The sequence below is a fragment of the Carcharodon carcharias genome, chromosome 12 (genome assembly GCF_017639515.1).
Source record: "Carcharodon carcharias isolate sCarCar2 chromosome 12, sCarCar2.pri, whole genome shotgun sequence".
In the NCBI taxonomy this organism is placed as follows: domain Eukaryota; kingdom Metazoa; phylum Chordata; class Chondrichthyes; order Lamniformes; family Lamnidae; genus Carcharodon; species Carcharodon carcharias.
The window spans coordinates 56,332,148-56,353,559 of record NC_054478.1 but is presented as its reverse complement, the minus strand read 5'-3'; the positions used below and the strand labels follow the sequence as shown (position 1 = coordinate 56,353,559).

The window sequence follows — 21,412 nt, the reverse complement described above, 5'->3', positions numbered from 1 at the left end:
CTCAGCAACATCTTTTACATTGGATGAGAAGTGGCGATCAACTCTGTCAACCTGATGGAATCCACTCAGGTGTCCACTCAGCAGTGTCAGATTGTGTAGAGCACAGCAGATCACCATAATACAAGAGACTCTCGCTGAAACATTGTGCAGGGCTCCACTGGATCAGTCTATACACCAGAATCTCATCTTTAACAGGCCAATGACCTGCTCGATGGTTGCTCAGTTGCAGTATGAAGGTTCCTCAAAGGCGTGCGTAGCCATGTCTTTAGTGGGTAACCTCTGTCCCCAAGGATACATTCCTGTAGGTGTATGGTGGGGGAGGGGTGGGGCTGGAACAGCTATGGCAGTGGGGAGTAGAAAAGTATGTTTACGTCATGGTTGTTTCCTTGGAACCATACGTATACCTAAAGGATCAGCTTCTGGTGGTCTCCAACCATTTGGAAGTTGATGGAAGGAAGGTGGCTGGCTGGTGTCTGGGAGCCTTGATGGCCATATGAGTGCAATCGATGACACTTTGCACCGGGAGAATCCAGCAATGGCCCTGAAGCCAATGGATGTCTCTGCCTGGCTATCATGGTGGGTCTGGTAGCACATGTAAACACCAGCCCTCTTGAACAAGGTACTGGTCACCTCCTTGATTCTGCAATGAGCTGCTGCATGGGACACCCCAATGGATCCCTGGCAAAAGCCAGATTCATAAAAGTTCAGAGCCATGGTGATCTTCAGGGTCATGGACGTTGGGTGTCCAGTGAGGCCTGTGAGTTGCTGCTTATCCTGCAGCATGGCACACAGGTCTGTGGTGGCCTCCCTTGACAGTCATGGTCTTCATTGACACTGGCTTTCTGATATCTGCAGGTGGATGAGGTGAGTCCAGTACACATTTTGCCACTATAAGCCCATCATTGTGCAGCCGCCTGCTGCCAGTCCCCAAGTACCCTTCTGCACCTTGCCCAGCCAGAGGCTGGCTCTTTTGCTACCACTGCAGTGCAGCCTCTTGCACCTGATTCTCCCTCCCTCTTTGCCGCTCCTGCTCCACACAGGGGTCAAAGAAGATTGATTGCATGAATCCCATGGCAGCTCATCTCTCCCTTTCTCGTGCACTGTTTTTGGAGTTGAACTCCCTTTCCACTTGTTACTTGCCTCTCAATAAGCACCAATACCCCCTGTGCCCTTGCTGAGAGCCCACCATCCTAATCAGTTCCCGCTGTTATTGATAGCCCATCTCCACAATCAGCCCCCACATTTAGAAGCCTTTGACCACAGGCTGGAAATGGCCTCTGCTCCTGACTCTTCCTCCTTCAAGACATTCAAGAATGAACCAACAAACTCAATATGGCTGACTTCCAAAGGCAGCATTAAGGCCACACCTCAGTGTTGTCAGCTTTAAATGGTTGGGGATCTTAAAGCCCACAATCCCCGTGCGCTGAGCATAAAATGCTAAACTCCAAGTAAAATCCCAATGAAGTACATGCAAATGATGTGTTACTACCTTATTAACAATCTTAAATGCTGTCCCACTATGTTGTCGCATTAGGGTTCTGGATGAGTGCATCCCTCCTGATTTTTCGACACACCCCACCTCCTATCCTGCTGCTGAAGGCCTTATAAAATTCATTCTACCTGGTGCAGCCTATGCACCCCTGCCAAAATCTGAACATGGCCCTTAATGAGCTTTTTGCCTATCTTAATTGCCCTCATTAGCAAATCAAGTGGGTTCTCAGGACTGCCCTCCCCCACACCCTGGTGAAGTCGCTGGCAACAGGAAACCAGCACACGGGTATTTTCACCCCCACTCGCCTCCGTTTCTGCCCCAGGTGGGACATCAGAATGCAGTGCAATATATTTTTTGTGCCTTCTAAAATCTCTAGTTATTTTCATTCAAATGTGAAGTGAGAATGATTGCCCTTTCCATCAAGCAGCCCTAGCAAAATTGAATCAAATTTTAACAGAGGAAATATCTCCACTTGTTGGAGACATATCTAGCACAAAGGAAGATGGTTATTGTTGTTGTTGGAGGCTAATGATCTCAGCCCAAAACATCGCTGCAGGTGTACCTCAGTGTAGTGTCAGATCAGTAGTCGGAATGTTTGCTGATGATTCCACAGTTTTCAGTATGATTCATAACTCTTCAGATATTGAAGCAGTCCTGTGCCTGCAAGCAACAATATTCAAGCTTGGGCTAGGAAGTGGCAAGTAACGTTCTCACCACACAGGTGCCAGGCAATGATTATCTCCAACCAGAGGGAATCTAATCATCTGGATTTGATATTCAATGGCATTACCACCACTGTATTCCCCACCATCAACATCCTGGGGGTTGTCATTGACCAGAAACTTAACTAGGCCAGCCACGTAAATAATATGGCTGCAAGAGCAGGTCTGAGGCTGGGAATTCTGCAGCGAGTAACTCAACTCCTGACTCCAAAAGCCTGTCCACTATCTACATGGAACACGTCAGGAGTGTGATGAAGTGCACTCTGCTTGTTTGGATGTGCACAACTCCAAAAACACTCATGAAGCTCAACACCATCCAGGCAAAGCATTTGATCAACACCCCAATCATGACCCTAAACATTCACTCCTTCCATTGCAGTATATACCAGCTATAAGATGCACTACTGCAACTTTCCAAGCCTTCTTTGACAGCACCTTCCAAATCTATAAACTCTACCACCTAGAAGGACAAAGGCAGCAGATGCATGGGAACACCATCACCTGCAAGTTCCCCTCCAAGTCGCACGCCATCTTTACTTGGAGCTAGATCACCTTTGTCGCTGGGTCAAAATCTTGGAACTCCCTTCTTAATAGCGCTATGGGTTTACCTATACTACATGAACTGCAGTGGTTCAAAAAGGCAACTCAGCACCACCTTCTCAAAGACAATTCAAATGGACAACAAATGCTGGCCTTGCCAACAAAGCTCCTATATGATGAACAAATTTAAAAAAATGACACTCTCAACTAAGCCTCTCTGCAGTTCTATTTCTTGTTCTGTTTTTGTACTGTTTGACAAATTAATATCTGCACATTAGGATACATCGGGTAGATTTATTAATCTGTATTAAAATGTGTCATACAAGTATAGCATGAACTTTTAAACAAATACAGACTTTTCTAAATATAAAGAAAAATGCAAAATTACATTTTGATTTTGAGTGACAATCATAAAAATGAAGTGTGAACAAGAAGAATATTTTTTTTTCGGTGGTTTATTTGAATATTGGCAAGAAATAAGTGACAGTTAAAGAATTTAGTACAATAAACATTCAGTAATTTTTATTTTGTGTCCTAAATTATTAAAAATCTATTAGCAATTGGATAAAGGAAAATCTCAGATGACATTGTAAAATGGTTCTTTGGACACTGTCAGAGTCTCTCTTGGTTGTTATGCCAAAGTCCAAGTCTGCAGCTTTACACTGAGAAGAAAAGGGAAACTAGAACATAAAGTCAAGCCCAAAACCAGTGCAGTCCAACAGCACTCATCTCCACTAGTCTTTCTGATCTTTACTTCCCCATTAGGCGTTCTGATTAGGAGCATGTTCAAATAAAATTAGAGCAATCAACATGGAATCCTATTGGCCTTATCATGGAATGTTTATCCATTTACAGCATACCCCATCTTAACTCATTTTCACTTCCTCTTTGGATTAGTGACAACCAAGACGAAGAATCTAACATCAGAAATGAACATGAATCTGCCCTAGCAGATCAGTAACTGGCAAGCACCTCACAGACATAAGTTTTGGTGCAGATACATCCACTGCTGGTGGCCAAATAAAGTTGTGGATTCAGCTGGTGATGCTCCGAGCAAAAATAGGCAGGACCAAGAAAAAATGGCAGCAGCTGAGCAGTACAAGAGGATGAAGAAACTAGAGGTATGCAGCAGTTTTTTTGAGCCCAACTATTTCTTTTTACTTTACAGTGCTCTTCAGGCAGTCTTTTGAGGATCTACACAGATGGAATTGTGAAGAGTTTTCATCAGTGTTGCCCTAACATCGATGCAGGGATGCAAGGTATTTTACGAATCACTAAGAAATACATGAGAACTCCACAGCAATTTGCAGGGGAGCAGATCCCAATTTTGCTAACGAGACCTGCAGCTCCAATTTTCAAAAGACTTTCACTTTAGGTTTCAAGAATAATAAGGGGATTTTTATTTTTTTTTTTAGGAATTTGATACCAGATTTCACACTCTTAAATGACAGGGTCAGAGAAAATAGTTCTGTCTTCCACTTCCAAATTCAGGACAGCTAAGTCATGTGGTTATTTACCAACTTCGCTACTGGTGGTGGCAAGAATGCTGTCAACAGAGATTAATCTATGCAGAAGAAGTTGGTAAACAATGAAAATATTGCACAAGTTATGAGACAAGCATCTTGATTACACCAGCATAAACTCTTCTAATTGGCATACCATGAAAAGTACCTTACACCCTTTGCATGCCAATCTACTATTAATTATCAATCTGTCAGGAGTTTATTCTGAGGGCCTGTGCCTACTAGGAACTGGTTTGAGACTGCCAAAGGTAATTTCATATCAGATACTGAGAGATAATAAAGAGTCTGATCGGGATTAGAGCCTGATGTTTAAACAACAGTTTGCTGGCAGTGCCAACCAGTCCATTTGATGGCTTTTCAGATTGATTTTCCCTGAATTAAAAATTATGATTTCTGCATGGAAATGTTACTATGTTGACTGAAAGAATTGCAGAAAGTTGAATTCCAATTTTAGTTGCGTTACACAGATGTACAGAGCACATAATAAGCTATTAAAATCCCAAATACTGCTGTGATTTAAAGGTGATTAAGTATTCTGGATAGGCTTGAATATCATTGAAAATGATGAACATTGATGGTCTCTGCTCGTTGTCAACGACACTGTCATACAAATCTGTAGGATTTGCTGCATTTTTTGGAGGAGGAGTGACCATTCCTCCGATCCCTCGACAATAGACTCCAGTAAGCACTCGAGCACGATACATGTGCTTCAATCCATTAGCATCAATTCTTGCATATGTTTCCGCAGCAGAATAGCTTGCATCTACAGCAAAATAGGTGCCATTCCCATATGCTGTGGCTAAAAAGAAAAAAAACTTCCTTAATTGTGCATTAATTTTATATACTAAAGGCATCTGAAATCATAATGTTCGTCTTTTGTAGAAAACATACCAGAATCATAGATTTCTTGCATCCCTAAATTAAGCACTCTTAAATCTATATCTCCACTAAATCTGTATTTTTTTAAGCTAAGAATTTTGGAGCAGTGGGGGTGATTTTAGTTTGATGCAGTAATTGGCTAGGTAGTTTGTAGTGCAGAGGTCTGTTCTAAACTCAAGTTGGGTCAACCTTAGGTGAAAAGTGAGCAAGCACTTTTTCACAATTTCTTCTGCCCATCGGCAAATTTTGCAGCATAAATGGAACGGTAAGCATATGAACATCAGCCCCAGTTTGCTCAGTAGATTCAAATTTAAGGTTACATCTTTAAAAATATTTTTAATGAAAATAGCTACAAATATTTTAATAATGAAGAAAAGGCTGCAGCTCTGATAAATAGTAAATATCAAAATAATCATAACTGATCTTTTCAGCATTTACATTTTTTCCTTTTGGACAAGGAAATAGTGTTCCTTACCATTCCTTCCCGCGTAGCTACGGTTAAATCCATGATGGCTGATTGAATTGAGTGTGTTCTGTGCTGTTCCGTGAAATAAGATCTTTTCATTAATAGTGCCAGATGGATTCTTTTCTTCCAGCAATTGTTTTCTAATCATATAATTCTTCCAAAGACATGGGTTTTGCAATCTTTCAATCTGTTCAAGGAAATTTCTTAGTTAATTTTATGGACAACTTAATTTTAAAACTCCAAATACTTAGGACCAAAGATGGCTTCTTGTACACATCCACTATCAAAATGTTAAGTCATTTGCTCTCTCCTGATTTGTTAAGTGTTTCTGATATTTTCTGTCTTTTCAGATTTCCAACATCTGCAGTTTGTTTTTCTAGCTCCTCTTGCAATCATTCATTCATGAAACATCTGGAAAATATATGAATTCCAACACCACCATATTGCTGGTAACAATGGCCTGAACTTTTCAGGCGGCGGGCGGGCTTGGAGGGAGTGAGCGGGGGTGGTCGTGGAGCTGATCGCCGCCCGCGATCGGCTCCGCGTCACCATTTTACACGGGCGGGCCAATTGAGGCACACCCAGCGTAAGACGCGACTGGTAGTGCTCACCTCTACCTGTGCGGGCAGGGGAAGGAGGGAGAGTGCGCACAAAAAAGTGCTTCAATCTCCCTGGGGCATGCAGCAGCCTCAGGAAGATTGAAGGGTTTCTGAAATTATTAAATAAAAGGCTTATAAATTTATTTCAACATGTCCTCTCATGTGACTGTGTCAAATGAGATGGGACATGTTTTTATATTTATGAAAAACATGTTATTTATTGAATAAAAGCTTTAGGAAACCTCATCCTGCTCGTGGATGAGGTTTTCTAAAACACGCAAAGGCCGCTTGGGCTTTTTGCCTGCCTGCCAACCATTAAGGGTGAACGGGCAGCGTTAACAAGTACTTCAATTAACCTCTTAATGGCCTTAATAGGCCGTTTACATCTGGTGATTGTGCAGCTGACTCCGGCATGCGCCCGCCAAACGAAATATTGTGGGATTGCGCAATAACATCTGGACACACGCCCGACATCATCGGGCGTCATTTTACGTTGGGCCTGCCCCCACATGCTGACAGATAAATTCTACCCAATGCTTTGTATTTAGTGGCCTGGATGTGGATTTGTGGTTGGTTGGTTTTAACACTAAGTCAAAGGATTAACATTGCACACAAGTGACACATTGATGCTTTGGAAACTCTTTCTAATCATAAATCAACAGTATTTTCATAGGAGGCTTTGAGTGGCATGCGAGTCTCAGCAATTGCACTCAGCACATGGGAAACATCAGCTAGGCTATAGAATTGGATAGCTTTCTATCTGTTTATGCTTGTCTGGCTCCATTGGAAGGAAATAATTTTTTCCCAAATAACATCAGTGAACTTCTTAACACAGTAGTAAGCTGGAGGACTGGTAAGTGCATCACCGATCACCCAAGAAGCATCAAGGAGGTTTAAGGTAATGGTGACCTAGACTAGCACATAAATAAAGCACTTCACGATAAATGCTGTAAGATTTCCAATTTTTATTTACCACTTAAAATGGTAATGGTAACGGCTTCCATTCAATTGTGTTTCAATGTTGAAATGGAAATTACAGCACTCTGGTACCAGTCCTGTAAATAAATCATTGACTATACTTTGAATAAGTTTTCGGAGTTGCAGGCTGCAGTTTCCATCGTAGTTTTGGCATCACAAGCAGTGAAAATGCATGTGCAAGAAGTGCGCCCTCTTAGTTGTGGCATAACCAAACTCAGCCATTTATAAAAGGCAGATTGTGTTTTCCTAATCTAATTAAATTTTTTGATAAAGTAACAGAAGAGGTTAATGAAGGGAAAGCAATGGATGTTGTCTCTATGGATTTTAAGAAAGCATTTGACAAAGTACCAGGTAAAAGGCTGGCTAACAAAAGTGAAGCTCATGGAATTGGAGGGTCAGTGTCAGCTTGGGTAAAAAATTTAGTTAAGGATGGAAAACAGGAAGTCATGGTAAATGGTTGCTTTTTGGACTGGAGGATGGTAGGCAGTGGTGTTCACCAAGGTTCAGTGCTAGGACCACCACTTATAAATGACTTGAATAATGGAATACAGAGTAAAATTTCAAAACTTGCTGTGGCAAACAATGAAGAACTGCAACAAGACATCAATAGGCTACAGAATTTCAGCTAAGTTGAATTTAATACATAAAGGTGTGAGGTGATGCATTTTGGCAGAAGGAAAAGGGAGAAGCAATATAGACTAAATGGCACAGTTCTAATGAGTGTAGAGAGGCAGAGGGACCTGGGGGCTCATTAACATAGATCTTTGAAGATGGTAGGTCATATTGCAAGCGTAGTTTGCAAAACATATCGGATCTTGGGCTTCTTAGAGATTTTGAGTACAAAAGTAGAAGTTGCGACAAACACAAAAAATGCAGGAAATATGCAACAGGTCTGTTGGTTACAAATGTAATAGCTCTTAGTTCCTTACATTTCTAACTGTTCCCAGTTCTGATGGAAGGTCATGATGTGAAACTTCACTTTGGGGCGAATTTTACTGCTCCCTGCCAATGTATTTGAAGGCAGTGGGGCCACATAAAATAAAGCGGGTGGCCAGCCCACTGCCTTACCGCCCACTCCTGCCCTGTCTCCCATATTACAAGGGGTAGGTAAGGCGTCAGACAGTCCATGCACCCTTAAGCCTACTGAGACCCTTAAGTGGCCAATTAGTGGTTATTTAAGGACCTCATTCCATCTCCAATGCTATAATATGTGTGGTAGGGGAAGACAGAAGGAAGGCAGCCAGCCCAGAAGTCTCAGTCAGGACCGCATTGAGTTGGGTGAGAGGAGAAAACGGCAAGCAGAGCACAGAGCCAGAAGTCCTGACCCATTTCCATCTATGGCTATTTTCAGCAGTGTAGGAATTGGGAACCCTACATGCTGCTGTTTACAACTTACCAGCACTATTCTTAAAGAGGGTATTTCAGAACTTCTACAATTTTCAGCAAGGTGGCAGCATTTTGGAAGCCTTTCTAAATCACACTTGGCGAGTGGATGCATGTGGAGACATGAAGCATGAACTGGAGATGGGAAGAGTGTAAAAGGTGATTTAAAATGTTTCCCTTTTTATTTTACATTGTGAAAGGCTATAGCCTGAGTTATATCTATGTTTACTAAAGTGAGTAATGGCAGTGCTGTGGAAAACTTAAATGACCATTAAATAATGTGGTTGCCAGATTGTTACTTTGTAAACTGGCAAGTTGTCAAGTGAAAGAACAGCATTAACATTGTGAAAGTGGAAATATCTTTAAATGCCACTGGATAAAGTGCTATTCTGCATTGTACAATATGGAAAGCGTAGCTCCGTGTCAGATCCAAAGCTATTTTTTTACATTATCCCCATGGCTTTCACTAAATTTTTAAAGAACACCTCAGCCATCTGTTTGCCTGTCTCAAAGCTTTGGCAGATGTCCGAGCTTTTGGCTGTCTTTAAAGGCTCTAATGGATTTTGCTCTGCAGAACTTATTTAAAGAGTTATTCAGGGATTTGTTAGTTTGATGGTTTGGCTTCCTTCTGAATTACTAAAGGATTCTGCACTGCATTGTTTATTTGTACAGTTGTTCAGGGGAATATTAGTTTGATGGCTTGGACACCTTTCAAACCACTAATGGATTCTACTCTGCAGGGTTTATTTACACTGGTGTCCAGGGGAATATCAACATGTTTATTTTAACCGATTTATGAGCTTATGATGAGGATAATGATTTTAAGTCCTCATCCAAGTCATGTGTGTTTATTTTGAAAGATTTATATGCCTGAATAGGATAATCATCCTTTAAGTGCCTATTCAAGCAATGTTTATTTTGACAGATTTATGAGCTTTCCAAACATTTACAGTTTTTGATAGTGCTCATGAGTTCTGATTACAGTGGATACAGGGTAAATAGATGGGGGGGGGGGGGGGTGTTGGTTAAGGGGACCATTGGGAGCTGGGGGTGAGAGGGCCAGGGGGTGAGGGTTAAGGTGTTCTATACCTATCTGCAGGACTGAGTCAATGTCCCTACAAATGAAGGCAGGTCTTTTACCTTGTCTGTAATGTTTTGGCCTGCTTCTTCCACTGCCTCCCCCAGATGAAAATTCCAGGGCCAGCACTGTCAGGGTGAAAGCAGTTCACAACGTCATGAAAATTCCAGACCCTGTGATAAAAATGTGGCCCTGTGATTCTATGGGCAGAATCTTCTGTTTGGTGTGTGGGGATAGGCCCCACACCCGGACGCATAAAATGACGCGTGGTGACGTCGGGCACGTGTCCCTGACATCACCGCGTGTCATTCTGATCTTCCGTTTGGCGGACATACACTGGAATTGGCTGCGTGCCCGCTGAACTGTCAAAGGCCTGATAAAGCCATTAATCAAACAATTAAGCAAAGTGAAAATGCTGCCCGCCCAACCTTAAGGTTGGCGGGCAGGCAAAGACCCCTGGCGGCCTTCGCATTTTTCATGAAACCTCATCCACGGGCGGGATGAGGTTTCATGAAGGGTTTATAACATTAATAAATATTTTTGGAACATTTGAAAACATGTCCCAGCTCATGTGACACTGTCACATGAGAGGACATCTGTAAGTGATTTTTCAGCCTCTTTATTTCAAATTCGCATTATGAAATTAATCTCCCTGAGACAGGTCTATGCCTCAGGGATATTTCTGTGCTCTTTCACACACAGGCACCGACTCTCCCTCCTCCTGCACAAGTAGCACTGAGCGTTTCCAAGCGCGTCACGCTGGGCGGGCCTTAATTGGCCTGCCCATGCACAATGGCGGAGCGCAGCTGATCGTGGGTGTTGATCGACTCCGCGCCCACCCACCCCCTCTCCCGGCCGGCCCGCCCAACGGGGAGAAAATTCTCCCCTACAAGAATGCAGTTGGGAGGATTTGAAATGGTGGCCTCCAAAACACATTCTTCACCTTTAATTGCTCCAAATCCATTCCAAAACAGGCAGTGTCTGAAAAGAATACTTCCAAGTTCTGAAAATATACAGATTACGTTAATATTAATTTATTTGTACTTGCATTGTAGGCGCTACAGCAAAGGTTCGCTAAATTGGTCCCTGGGATGAGGGGATTGTTCTATGATGAGAGGCTGAGTAAATTGGGTCTATATTCTCTGGAGTTTAGAAGAATGAGAGGTGATCTCATTGAAACCTGCAAAATTCTGAAGGGGCTTGATAGGGTAGATGCTGAGAGATTGTTTCCGTTGGTCAGGCAGTCTAAAACATGGGGGCACAGTCTCAGGATAAGGAGTCAATCATTTATGACTGAGACGATAAGAAATTACTTCACTCAAAGGGTTGTGGATCTTTGGGGTTTTCTACCCAGAGGGTTGCGGATGCTCCGTCATTCAATACATTTAAGGCTGGTGTGGGCAGATTTTTGGTTTCTCAGGGAATTAAGGGACATGGTCTACTCCTGCTCCTGTTTCTTGTGTTCTTGTATGTTGTTATTAACCAACTGCCAACAGTTTATGATTATCTTTGGAACCAGCGTGTATGTGCCATAGAACTGTGTTATACTGGAATATAAATAAAACACCAATCAAACAGGTGATTGATTGCACTTCATACTGTTGTGATGCCATGAAAGAAGATTATATACCAACGAATATTAAAATATTGAAATACCTTCATAATGTGAATTTGATTCAGTGATCTTTTGATTGATGCCTCTACATCCTGATATTCCTGGGATTGCTGTTGGAGCAGCACAGATCTGTATTGTAATTTTTGCATGTCATCCCAATGGTTTGGAATGTCCAGGACTGGCAATCCTGCAGGTGTATTAAATGAATCACACCATATTTTTATAATAGTTCATTGGTTAATTAAACTTTCTTTTTAGCTCCAAGAGATGGCTATCAGAGTGAGGATATGTTTCCACTTTAAGCATCCAATCATCAAGTACCTCTAGGTAGGTATAAGACAAGTTAGGCATGGGGAAATGTTTTGTTCAATTTAGTTACAAATACATGAAATATGGCACCTATTGATTGGTTCAATTCATTTGTCCAAGATGTTGTAATGACCAACAGTAATATGTTTGCAAACTATTTCTTTGTATTAAAATAATATCTAATGAATGCATTGCCTAACATCTCTACTCAAAGCAGTACCACATGACGCTAGCTAGATTACTTCCATATATCACACAAAACCATCCGGAGCCCTTAAAATTACCACTTAGTTCCAACTGATGACACAACTATATGCAGTTTTGCACTGTGAACCAATGGGCACTTAAAACTGAATTGAGACTGGCCAAATTGACTTTATGTAGATTTCTTTATGTCATGCTATTGTCCACAAGGCTAAAGGAGTGCCTGATCCATAGTATCACCCACTTCATTTCTTTAGAAAGTTTGTTCAAATGAATAAACATGAGCAGTGTAAATAATGTTGCATGAAAAACTTTACCTTCTGTTTTTAAAACCCTTTTTAATTTAATTATATTTCCCTGATTGTCAGATGCAGTTGCCATCCTGACTTTCACTACATATTTTCTGTTCCGCATTTCAATCACAGTTTCAGTTTTGTGTTCCCTGAATGCCTGTTCCAGTGTGAAGTTTGTAGCACTGTCAAATGGCACGAACTGAGTGCCATATTCCAACTGCCATTCCACTATATTGCTGAAGAGTTCCTCATCTCTTCTTTGGTGTTCTTTTTCTTTGTGATTGTTAACCATTTCCTGAATAACAGAATAAGCCGTCAAAACATCCTTAGCGGCACCAAAAACTTTGATCTGACTCCCAGATTGTTTAAGTTTCAGCTCTATAGCAATTTGCAGATTTCTCTGGAGTGTGCGTAATTCTTCATCTTCTTTTGCAGAAAGTTGAATTAAGTAGTCTGTGCTAATGATTTTCTCATCGTGTTCCATTAAAATTAAACATTCCATCCAAGATTTAGCATTTTCTACGGTTTGCCTGTTGTCTCCACAGACCTCAAACAGAACCGGCTCTATCTGATCTTTGAATATAATATGGCCTTCAGTGACATGCTGTTTCTTCTCTTTACTTGGGTCCCCAAAAATCAATTCTGTGACTACATCTAGGAGTATCAGAAATATTATCCATTAGAACAAGACAGCTGTCATGGAGTAATACATAAATACATCAGTTTTTTTAAGTACAATGTTTTGAGACTTACTCTTTGCCTTATTCCAGAGGGATCCTGTTTCTGGAAGAATGGATCCTTCGTGTTTTTGCAGACTGCTATGAAATTCTTTGAACATTTGAGGTTGAAAAATGACAATACGAATCTTCTGCAAAGAAGTTGGAGATTTTCTGTTTACAAAAGCACCAACTGAATCAATCATTGCATCAGCAACTTGGGTAGGATTTGCTTGTCCTTGTCCTATTGGAGTGAAAAAAAGAATTAAACATTTGTATATATGACCTGGCCTTCTGGTCACTTTTAAAATAACTCATTACTTAAGAAGTAAACTTCTCTCAGCTCTTCCTGTGCTTAAAGTTAGTTCTTCAACTGATGGTAAGTCTAGGATTTCTTTATGCATCATGCAAATCCTTTTTTTTTTTAACTATTTCAGTTCATGACCTACGACACCAAAAAATTCCCAGTTACAATAATAATGGTTTTCAGGTATGAAAAGTAGTTTCATTACTGTATTAATGCTAAACAGCTCAAAGATATTAATTCCAAATACAAGTGATTAAAATTTTACTTCTGATTTGATCTTCTTGTCCATCTTTTATACCCATTATTTTAACTTTCTTTTTTACATTACTTAAGTATTCCCATTTTAACATTATTCATATTTAAGTTTAAGTACAAATTTGGTATTACATGCCTTTACCAGCTTACTGCACAAGATCAAACCGGCATACTGAAACTAGTTGCCATGTCCTTCTTTAGGCCAGTAAATGGCATCCACCTTCTTGTCAGGATCCTGCTCTCAATACGAAAACAGAATTACCTGTAAAAACTCAGCAGGTTTGGCAGCATTGGCGGAGAAGAAAAGAGTTGACGTTTCGAGTCCTCATGACCCTTCAACAGAACTAGGTGAATCCAAGGAAGGGGTGAAATATAAGCTGGTTCAAGGTGTGTGTGTGTGTGTGTGTGTGTGTGTAGGGGGGGGGGGTTGGGTGGGGGGAGAGAAGTGGAGGTGGGTGGTGTCGTTGTACGGACAAGCAAAGAGTGATAGAAGCAGATCATCAAAAGATGTCACAGACAACAGAACACATAGGTGTTGAAGTTGGTGATATTATCCAAACGAATGTGCTAATTAAGAATGTATGGTAGGGCACTCAAGGTATAGCTCTAGTGGGGGTGGGGGGAGCATAAAAGATTTAAAAATAATGGAAATAGGTGGGAAAAGAAAAATCTATATAATTTATTGGAAAAAACAAAAGGAAGGGGGAAGAAACAGAAAGGGGGTGGGGATGGAGGAGGGAGTTTAAGACCTAAAGTTGTTGAATTCAATATTCAATCCGGAAGACTGTAAAGTGCTTGGTCGGAAGATGACGTGTTGTTCCTCCAGTTTGCGTTGGGCTTCACTGGAACAATGCAGCAAGCCAAGGACAGACATGTGGGCAAAAGAGCAGGGTGGAGTGTTAAAATAGCAAGCGACAGGGAGGTTTGGGTCATTCTTGCGGACAGATCGCAGGTGTTCTGCAAAGCGGTCGCCCAGTTTACGGTTTGGTCTCTCCAATGTAGAGGAGACCACATTGGGAGCAACATTGGAGAGACCAAACGTAAACTGGACGACCGCTTTGCAGAACACCTGCGGTCTGTCCACAAGAATGACCCAAACCTCCATGTCGCTTGCCATTTTAACACTCCACCCTGCTCTCTTGCCCACATGTCTGTCCTTGGCTTGCTGCATTGTTCCGGTGAAGCCCAACGCAAACTGGAGGAACAACACCTCATCTTCCGACTAGGCACTTTACAGCTTTCCGGACTGAATATTGAATTCAACAAATTTAGGTCTTGAACTCCCTCCTCCATCCCCACCCCGTTTCTTCCCCCTTCCTTTTGTTTCTTCCAATAAATTATATAGATTTTTCTTTTCCCCTTATTTCCATTATTTTTAAATCTTTTATGCTCCCTCCACCCCCACTAGAGCTATACCATGAGTGCCCTACCATCCATTCTTAATTAGCACATTTGTTTAGATAATATCACCAACTTCAACACCTATGTGTCTTCTCCTCTTGTCTGTGACATTTTTTGATGATCTGCTTCTATCACTGCTTGCTTGTCCCTACAACCACACCACCCCCCTCCACTTCTCTCCCCCCCCCCCCCCAATAAACCAGCTTATATTTCACCCCTTCCTTGGATTCACCTAGTTCTGTTGAAGGGTCATGAGGACTCGAAATGTCAACTCTTTTCTTCTCCGCCGATGCTGCCAGACCTGCTGAGTTTTTCCAGGTATTTCTGTTTTTGTTTCGGATTTCCAGCATCCGCAGTTTTTTTGTTTTTATCCTGCTCTCAATGTCTTGCAAAGGTGCCATTAAGCTATTGCCTTTTTCACACCACAGAGGAGTTGCCTCACAACAACACTTGCAGCTGCAGAAATACATTTCTTGACCAACTGACAGCTTGACTTAGTTGGTAGCACTCGTAACTCAAGGGTTAGGAAGTGACGGACTTGAGCACATAATACAGGCTAACACTCCTGGTCAACATTCTTACTAGAAAACAAATCATGCTGTGAATCATTCATTTACTATTTGTGAAACCTTAATGGTTGTAACCTTTGGTTGTATAACTATGTTGATAGCATTTCCAAACGAAGCCATTGGCTATAAAGTAGATGTTGATTATGTGATAAAGTACTATAAAACTGCACAATTTTTTCTTGCATGTATCCCCTTCACATTTTCACTTTCTCACTCTCAATGTTGACTTTCTTCAATATTCCTATTATAAACATGTTCTTGATAGCTAGGAAATGAATGCGTCCCCACTTCAATCTTACAGCACCTAATTCATTTTATTAATCAGTTAGCAGAAACCAGCTGAGCACATGGAAGATTAACATTGTGTACTTATTTCAGGTACTTTCCCTAAGTTTGGACCTGCCTCACCTTTACAACTCCATTGCCTTTACATTATACTACTGAACTCTGACAACCATTTAAAAAAAAAACTAACTTTAAAAAAAATACCTGAGAAGAAAATGTTATGATTGGTTGAATGGGATTTGGGAGGGTGACAGGAAGGACGAAGGGAGAATTTTCCTGATACCTTGTGATATTGTAAATCCTGTGACTATAGCCTTTAATCTCATATTTTTTGTAACAATATAACTTCCCCCAATTATCTCCCCATTTTTCCACTGAAGCTGATTGTTCTTCCTGAAGCGCAGTTTGCGAACCACAGGCAGCCTTCATGTAGCTCCCTCAATTAGCCATATTTCATGTGTGGGCTCAGATGGTTAGTACTATTTAACTGGAAAATACAATACCAAAACCTCATAGCTCCACACAATAGACTTTACATAAGGGTTGCTGATAAACAGTCATAAGTGAAAACTCTGAATCATTTGTCCCCTCTCTGGCCAATGCTGCTAAGGCTGGTTGTAGTAACCCAAAAGTTATCTTGTCTGACATCAGTAAAACAGTACTGACTATTAATTAATCTGGATAGTTAGGGCATTTCCCCAAAGGTTTTACTATTACTGGTTCAAACAGGCTGAACTGGATGCTGAGATTTTATTACCCTTGGATGGAACGTTTTGTTGCCAACTTTGGCTGTGCCGATAGTGATTGTGCACCTGAGGAAGGTATATTTAAGCTATAGGCATGTGACACATCTCCATGCTTTAAGTTTCATTATTTCATTAAAAATCATGTAATTGGGGCCAGATTTACTACCAAGAACCGTAAGTCACTTGCTGACAAATCTCAGCAGAAATGTTGCAGCATAGTATTAGTTAGCTCCCTCAACCACAATATCTCTCCCAGCCACTGTCTAAGGTTGAACCAGATGTTTTTTATCTTGCTGCCCTGTTTGATCCTGAACTTGGTTTCAAATGTGATATCCTTTCCATCACAAAGACACCTGCTTCCATTCTTACTTCAACTCTGCTGAAACCTTTATATATGCCTTTGTTATTTCCAGGCTTGGTTATTCTGGTGCCTGTTTTACTGGACTCCCTTCCTCCACCCCATATATATAGTCATAACATTTAAACAAATTAAAGGAACACTTATGCATACCAGTTTTTCCAACCCTCACTGGGATAATAACTATCTTTTGGTTTCATTTATTTTTAATATGTAATGAAACACTAAATATCAACAAATAAAAACGTGAGCAAAATTCAAACCTGTTCCAAGTGCAGGGAAAGCAACTGAGGAGAATTTGTGATCTTCACACATCTGAAGAATTATACCAACAAAAGCTTTTATTTGATTTGGGTCTTTTTGTCCAACCATGTGAATTATCTTTTGACATTGTAGATTTCCTGGATTTGTTATTATTACTCCGTTGTTTGGCTGTAAGCCTTCAAAATGAATAGAGAATTACCTCATCTGTTTTTTGTAAGTTCATTGTCACAATGAAATAATGGCAGAATTAACAGTTCTGTAATTAATAGTGCAAGTATCCCCTTCCATAATATTTTAGCGTCTTTTTATGATGACAGATAGTATAATTTTTTTGATGGCACTGTTCACATTTCATTCAGGACATGGCTGAGGAATGGATCAATCATTTGGGAAAGGATCAGAGGTAAGAGAATTGCAACATAATGAGAAAGAGAAAAGAGTTGGGTGAAATGTGTAACAAGTGAAGATGCAACAGGACACAAGGTACAACTTGAAGCAAGGACGGAATGAGCTTGGTTTCTTGTTATCTGGCAACTGCAAGCAGAAATATCTGTGAAATGAAGCTGGTGAGAATGACAGACTTAGTTCATCAGGAAAATATACCACGTTTGCAGTATTTTATAAATTAGTTAGTTTCACAATTTTTTCTTAGTTACCTCAGAGTACTCCTTCTCCAAATGGTGTTCTTCGGACTCAGAAAGGAGGCAGCCTTAATTTGAATAGCTTGCAGAGTGATTCTAGTGCATTCTAGGCTTTATGGTCTGCCACCTGTTGTATTTAGGGTAGGGGATAGTGATAAAACGATAGTTGTGGGAACTACCATAAACTCAAGTACTGTACCAGGAATGTAAAAACAATGGATAACGGTTCAAAGGCAAGTGTTACTGCTTTTAAACACTGTTTAAACACTGTTTAAACACCGAAACAAGTGTCAGAATTAGACTGGTGACTTACATAATTTAAAAAAGGTTATAAACCTTATTTTTAGTACTACGTCCTCAGATTACTGACAAAACAAGCTAATGGGTAAAACCTTTTCTCAAAGGATATTTTGAGTTATTTTGTTGATTCTCCTTCTTGCTAGCCTTGATAACTCTTGATAACGGTTTTCTGACTGCTAATTTTCAATTGCTTTTTTTGTACCTGTTTGCTGCTTGTTCATTAGCAAGAAAGAAAATTGACTATGTTTCCCACTTGCTCAGTTGTGATTTGTTACTATTTTATGAATGTGACATTTGCACCCATTGGCTGTATGGGGGATATGTTGCATTCAAATACAATATCTGTGATGCATTGTCAAATAGAGATGGTGCTCAATATAAAGTGCTAAATTTAACAATCCTCTGGAGACAGGGTGGGAGGCAGGAGGGCTGGTAAAATAGTGGCAGAAGGCATTGGGAGGGAAGCCCGATTTCTTCCCACTGTTATAGCATATTCCAAGAAACAGGAACAGCAGCAGCACAGCTACCCCACTGACTGGAGGCAGGCGGCCAAGTATTTCAAATAATTGGCCAATTAGCAGTCACATTCCACTCCTCCTGTCCTTCCCAGGTGTTTTCCTAAATGAGAATGGGATTGTGCGGGTAGGTGGTGGCATATCAAAGCGGCTTCTTAGTGGATTCCCAGGATGGGCGTGGGGTGGGGTTCTCCCTTTATTGCCGCTCCATGATCCATGGAGGGGGGCTCCCGGCAGCAACATTACCACTGGAGGGTTCACCTCTCCGATCACTGCGGCCTGTCAGCCTGGCACCAAAACATTTAAAAAAATCCTTACCTGCCCTTCTCCTCCCTACAGAATCAGCAGCGGCCTCCTCTATCAGCGGTGCTGCAGATACTGTCGTGCTCCAACAGGGGGCCCAATTGAATGAAGGCCCAGTGGAGGTTGCTGCTGGTAAAATCCCTCTTGGGTCCCTGCCTGCATCACATATCTCCCATGGCATTGTTGATCGTGAGTTAGATATTCTCCAACATAATCAGTGACAGTAATGTATCTACCAAGGCCCCTTGGCCCCGCTTTCTTCTCATTCCAACAATGCCCCTTTGTGACAGGATTTGAAGACATTGGATCATTTGCGCATTTATACAGATGGCACCCAGCTCTAATTCTCCATCACTACTCTTGACTCCTGCACTGCCTCTGTGTTGTCAGATTGCTTGCCTGATATTTACTGTTAGATGAGCTACAATTTCCTCCAGTTAAACACTGGGAAGACACACTCTTTCTCTCTCTCTCTCCCTCCTCACACACTCTCTCCCTCCTCACACTCTCTCTCTCTGCCTCCTCACACTCTCTCTCTCTCTCTCCCCCTCCTCACACTCTCACTCTCTCTCTCTCTCCCTCCTCACACTCTCACTCTCTCTCTCTCTCCCTCCTCACACTCTCACTCTCTCTCTCTCTCCCTCCTCACACTCTCACTCTCTCTCTCTCTCCCTCCTCACACTCTCTCTCTCTCTCCCTCCTCACACTCTCTCTCTCTCTCCCTCCTCACACTCTCTCTCTCTCTCCCTCCTCACACTCTCTCTCTCTCTCCCTCCTCACACTCTCTCTCTCTCTCCCTCCTCACACTCTCTCTCTCTCTCCCTCCTCACACTCTCTCTCTCTCTCCCTCCTCACACTCTCTCTCTCTCCCTCCTCACACTCTCTCTCTCTCTCTCTCCCTCCTCACACTCTCTCTCTCTCTCTCTCCCTCCTCACACTCTCTCTCTCTCTCCCTCCTCACACTCTCTCTCTCTCTCCCTCCTCACACTCTCTCTCTCTCTCCCTCCTCACACTCTCTCTCTCTCTCCCTCCTCACACTCTCTCTCTCTCTCCCTCCTCACACTCTCTCTCTCTCTCACACCTCACACTCTCTCTCTCTCTCCCTCCTCACACTCTCTCTCTCTCCCTCCTCACACTCTCTCTCTCTCTCCCTCCTCACACTCTCTCTCTCTCCCTCCTCACACTCTCTCTCTCTCTCCCTCCTCACACTCTCTCTCTCTCTCCCTCCTCACACTCTCTCTCTCTCTCCCTCCTCACACTCTCTCTCTCTCTCCCTCCTCACACTCTCTCTCTCTCTCCCTCCTCACACTCTCTCTCTCTCTCCCTCCTCACACTCTCTCTCTCTCTCCCTCCTCACACTCTCTCTCTCTCTCCCTCCTCACACTCTCTCTCTCTCTCCCTCCTCACATCTCTCTCTCTCTCTCCCTCCTCACACTCTCTCTCTCTCTCCCTCCTCACACTCTCTCTCTCTCTCCCTCCTCACACTCTCTCTCTCTCTCCCTCCTCACACTCTCTCTCTCTCTCCCTCCTCACACTCTCTCTCTCTCTCCCTCCTCACACTCTCTCTCTCTCCCTCCTCACACACTCTCTCCCTCCTCACACACTCTCTCCCTCCTCACACACTCTCTCCCTCCTCACACACTCTCTCCCTCCTCACACACTCTCTCCCTCCTCACACACTCTCTCCCTCCTCACACTCTCTGCCTCCTCACACTCTCTGCCTCCTCACACTCTCTCTCTCTCTGCCTCCTCACACTCTCTCTGCCTCCTCACACTCTCTCTCTCTCTCCCTCCTCACACTCTCTCTCTCTCTCCCTCCTCACACTCTCTCTCTCTCTGCCTCCTCACACTCTCTCTGCCTCCTCACACTCTCTCTCTCTCTGCCTCCTCACACTCTCTCTCTCTCTCCCTCCTCACACTCTCTCTCTCTCTCCCTCCTCACACTCTCTCTCTCCCTCCTCACACTCTCTCTCTCTCTCCCTCCTCACACTCTCTCTCTCTCTCTCCTCACACTCTCTCTCTCTCTCCCTCCTCACACTCTCTCTCTCTCTCCCTCCTCACACTCTCTCTCTCTCTCCCTCCTCACACTCTCTCTCTCTCTCCCTCCTCACACTCTCTCTCTCTCTCCCTCCTCACACTCTCTCTCTCTCTCCCTCCTCACACTCTCTCTCTCTCTCCCTCCTCACACTCTCTCTCTCTCTCCCTCCTCACACTCTCTCTCTCTCTCCCTCCTCACACTCTCTCTCTCTCTCCCTCCTCACACTCTCTCTCTCTCTCCCTCCTCACACTCTCTCTCTCTCCCTCCTCACACTCTCTCTCTCTCTCCCTCCTCACACTCTCTCTCTCCCTCCTCACACTCTCTCTCTCTCCCTCCTCACACTCTCTCTCTCTCTCCCTCCTCACACTCTCTCTCTCTCTCCCTCCTCACACTCTCTCTCTCTCTCCCTCCTCACACTCTCTCTCTCTCTCTCTCCCTCCTCACACTCTCTCTCTCTCCCTCCTCACACTCTCTCTCTCTCTCTCTCTCCCTCCTCACACTCTCTCTCTCTCTCTCTCACTCTCTCTCCCTCCTCACACTCTCTCTCTCTCTCTCCCTCCTCACACTCTCTCTCTCTCTCCCTCCTCACACTCTCTCTCTCTCTCCCTCCTCACACTCTCTCTCTCTCTCCCT

General features: G+C 42.7%; 1 protein-coding gene across 2 annotated transcripts in view; it reads right to left on the bottom strand.

Moving 5' to 3' along the window:
* Positions 1-3,028: 3,028 nt before the first annotated feature.
* The window catches only part of parp14rs1 (poly(ADP-ribose) polymerase family member 14-related sequence 1), a 50,305-nt gene continuing 31,921 nt past the window's right edge, over positions 3,029-21,412 (bottom strand). The window contains exons 12-17 of one of the 2 annotated variants that reach the window (XM_041201674.1): positions 16,982-17,158; positions 12,835-13,041; positions 12,106-12,735; positions 11,317-11,462; positions 5,632-5,809; positions 3,029-5,076 (exon numbers count right to left, since the gene is read on the bottom strand). In XM_041201674.1, the coding sequence (XP_041057608.1) occupies positions 4,769-5,076; positions 5,632-5,809; positions 11,317-11,462; positions 12,106-12,735; positions 12,835-13,041; positions 16,982-17,158 (1,646 nt within the window). In that variant the 3' untranslated portion in view covers positions 3,029-4,768. The remainder of the gene's footprint in view (positions 5,077-5,631; positions 5,810-11,316; positions 11,463-12,105; positions 12,736-12,834; positions 13,042-16,981; positions 17,159-21,412) is intronic. The other variant, XM_041201675.1, reaches the window with a different exon arrangement.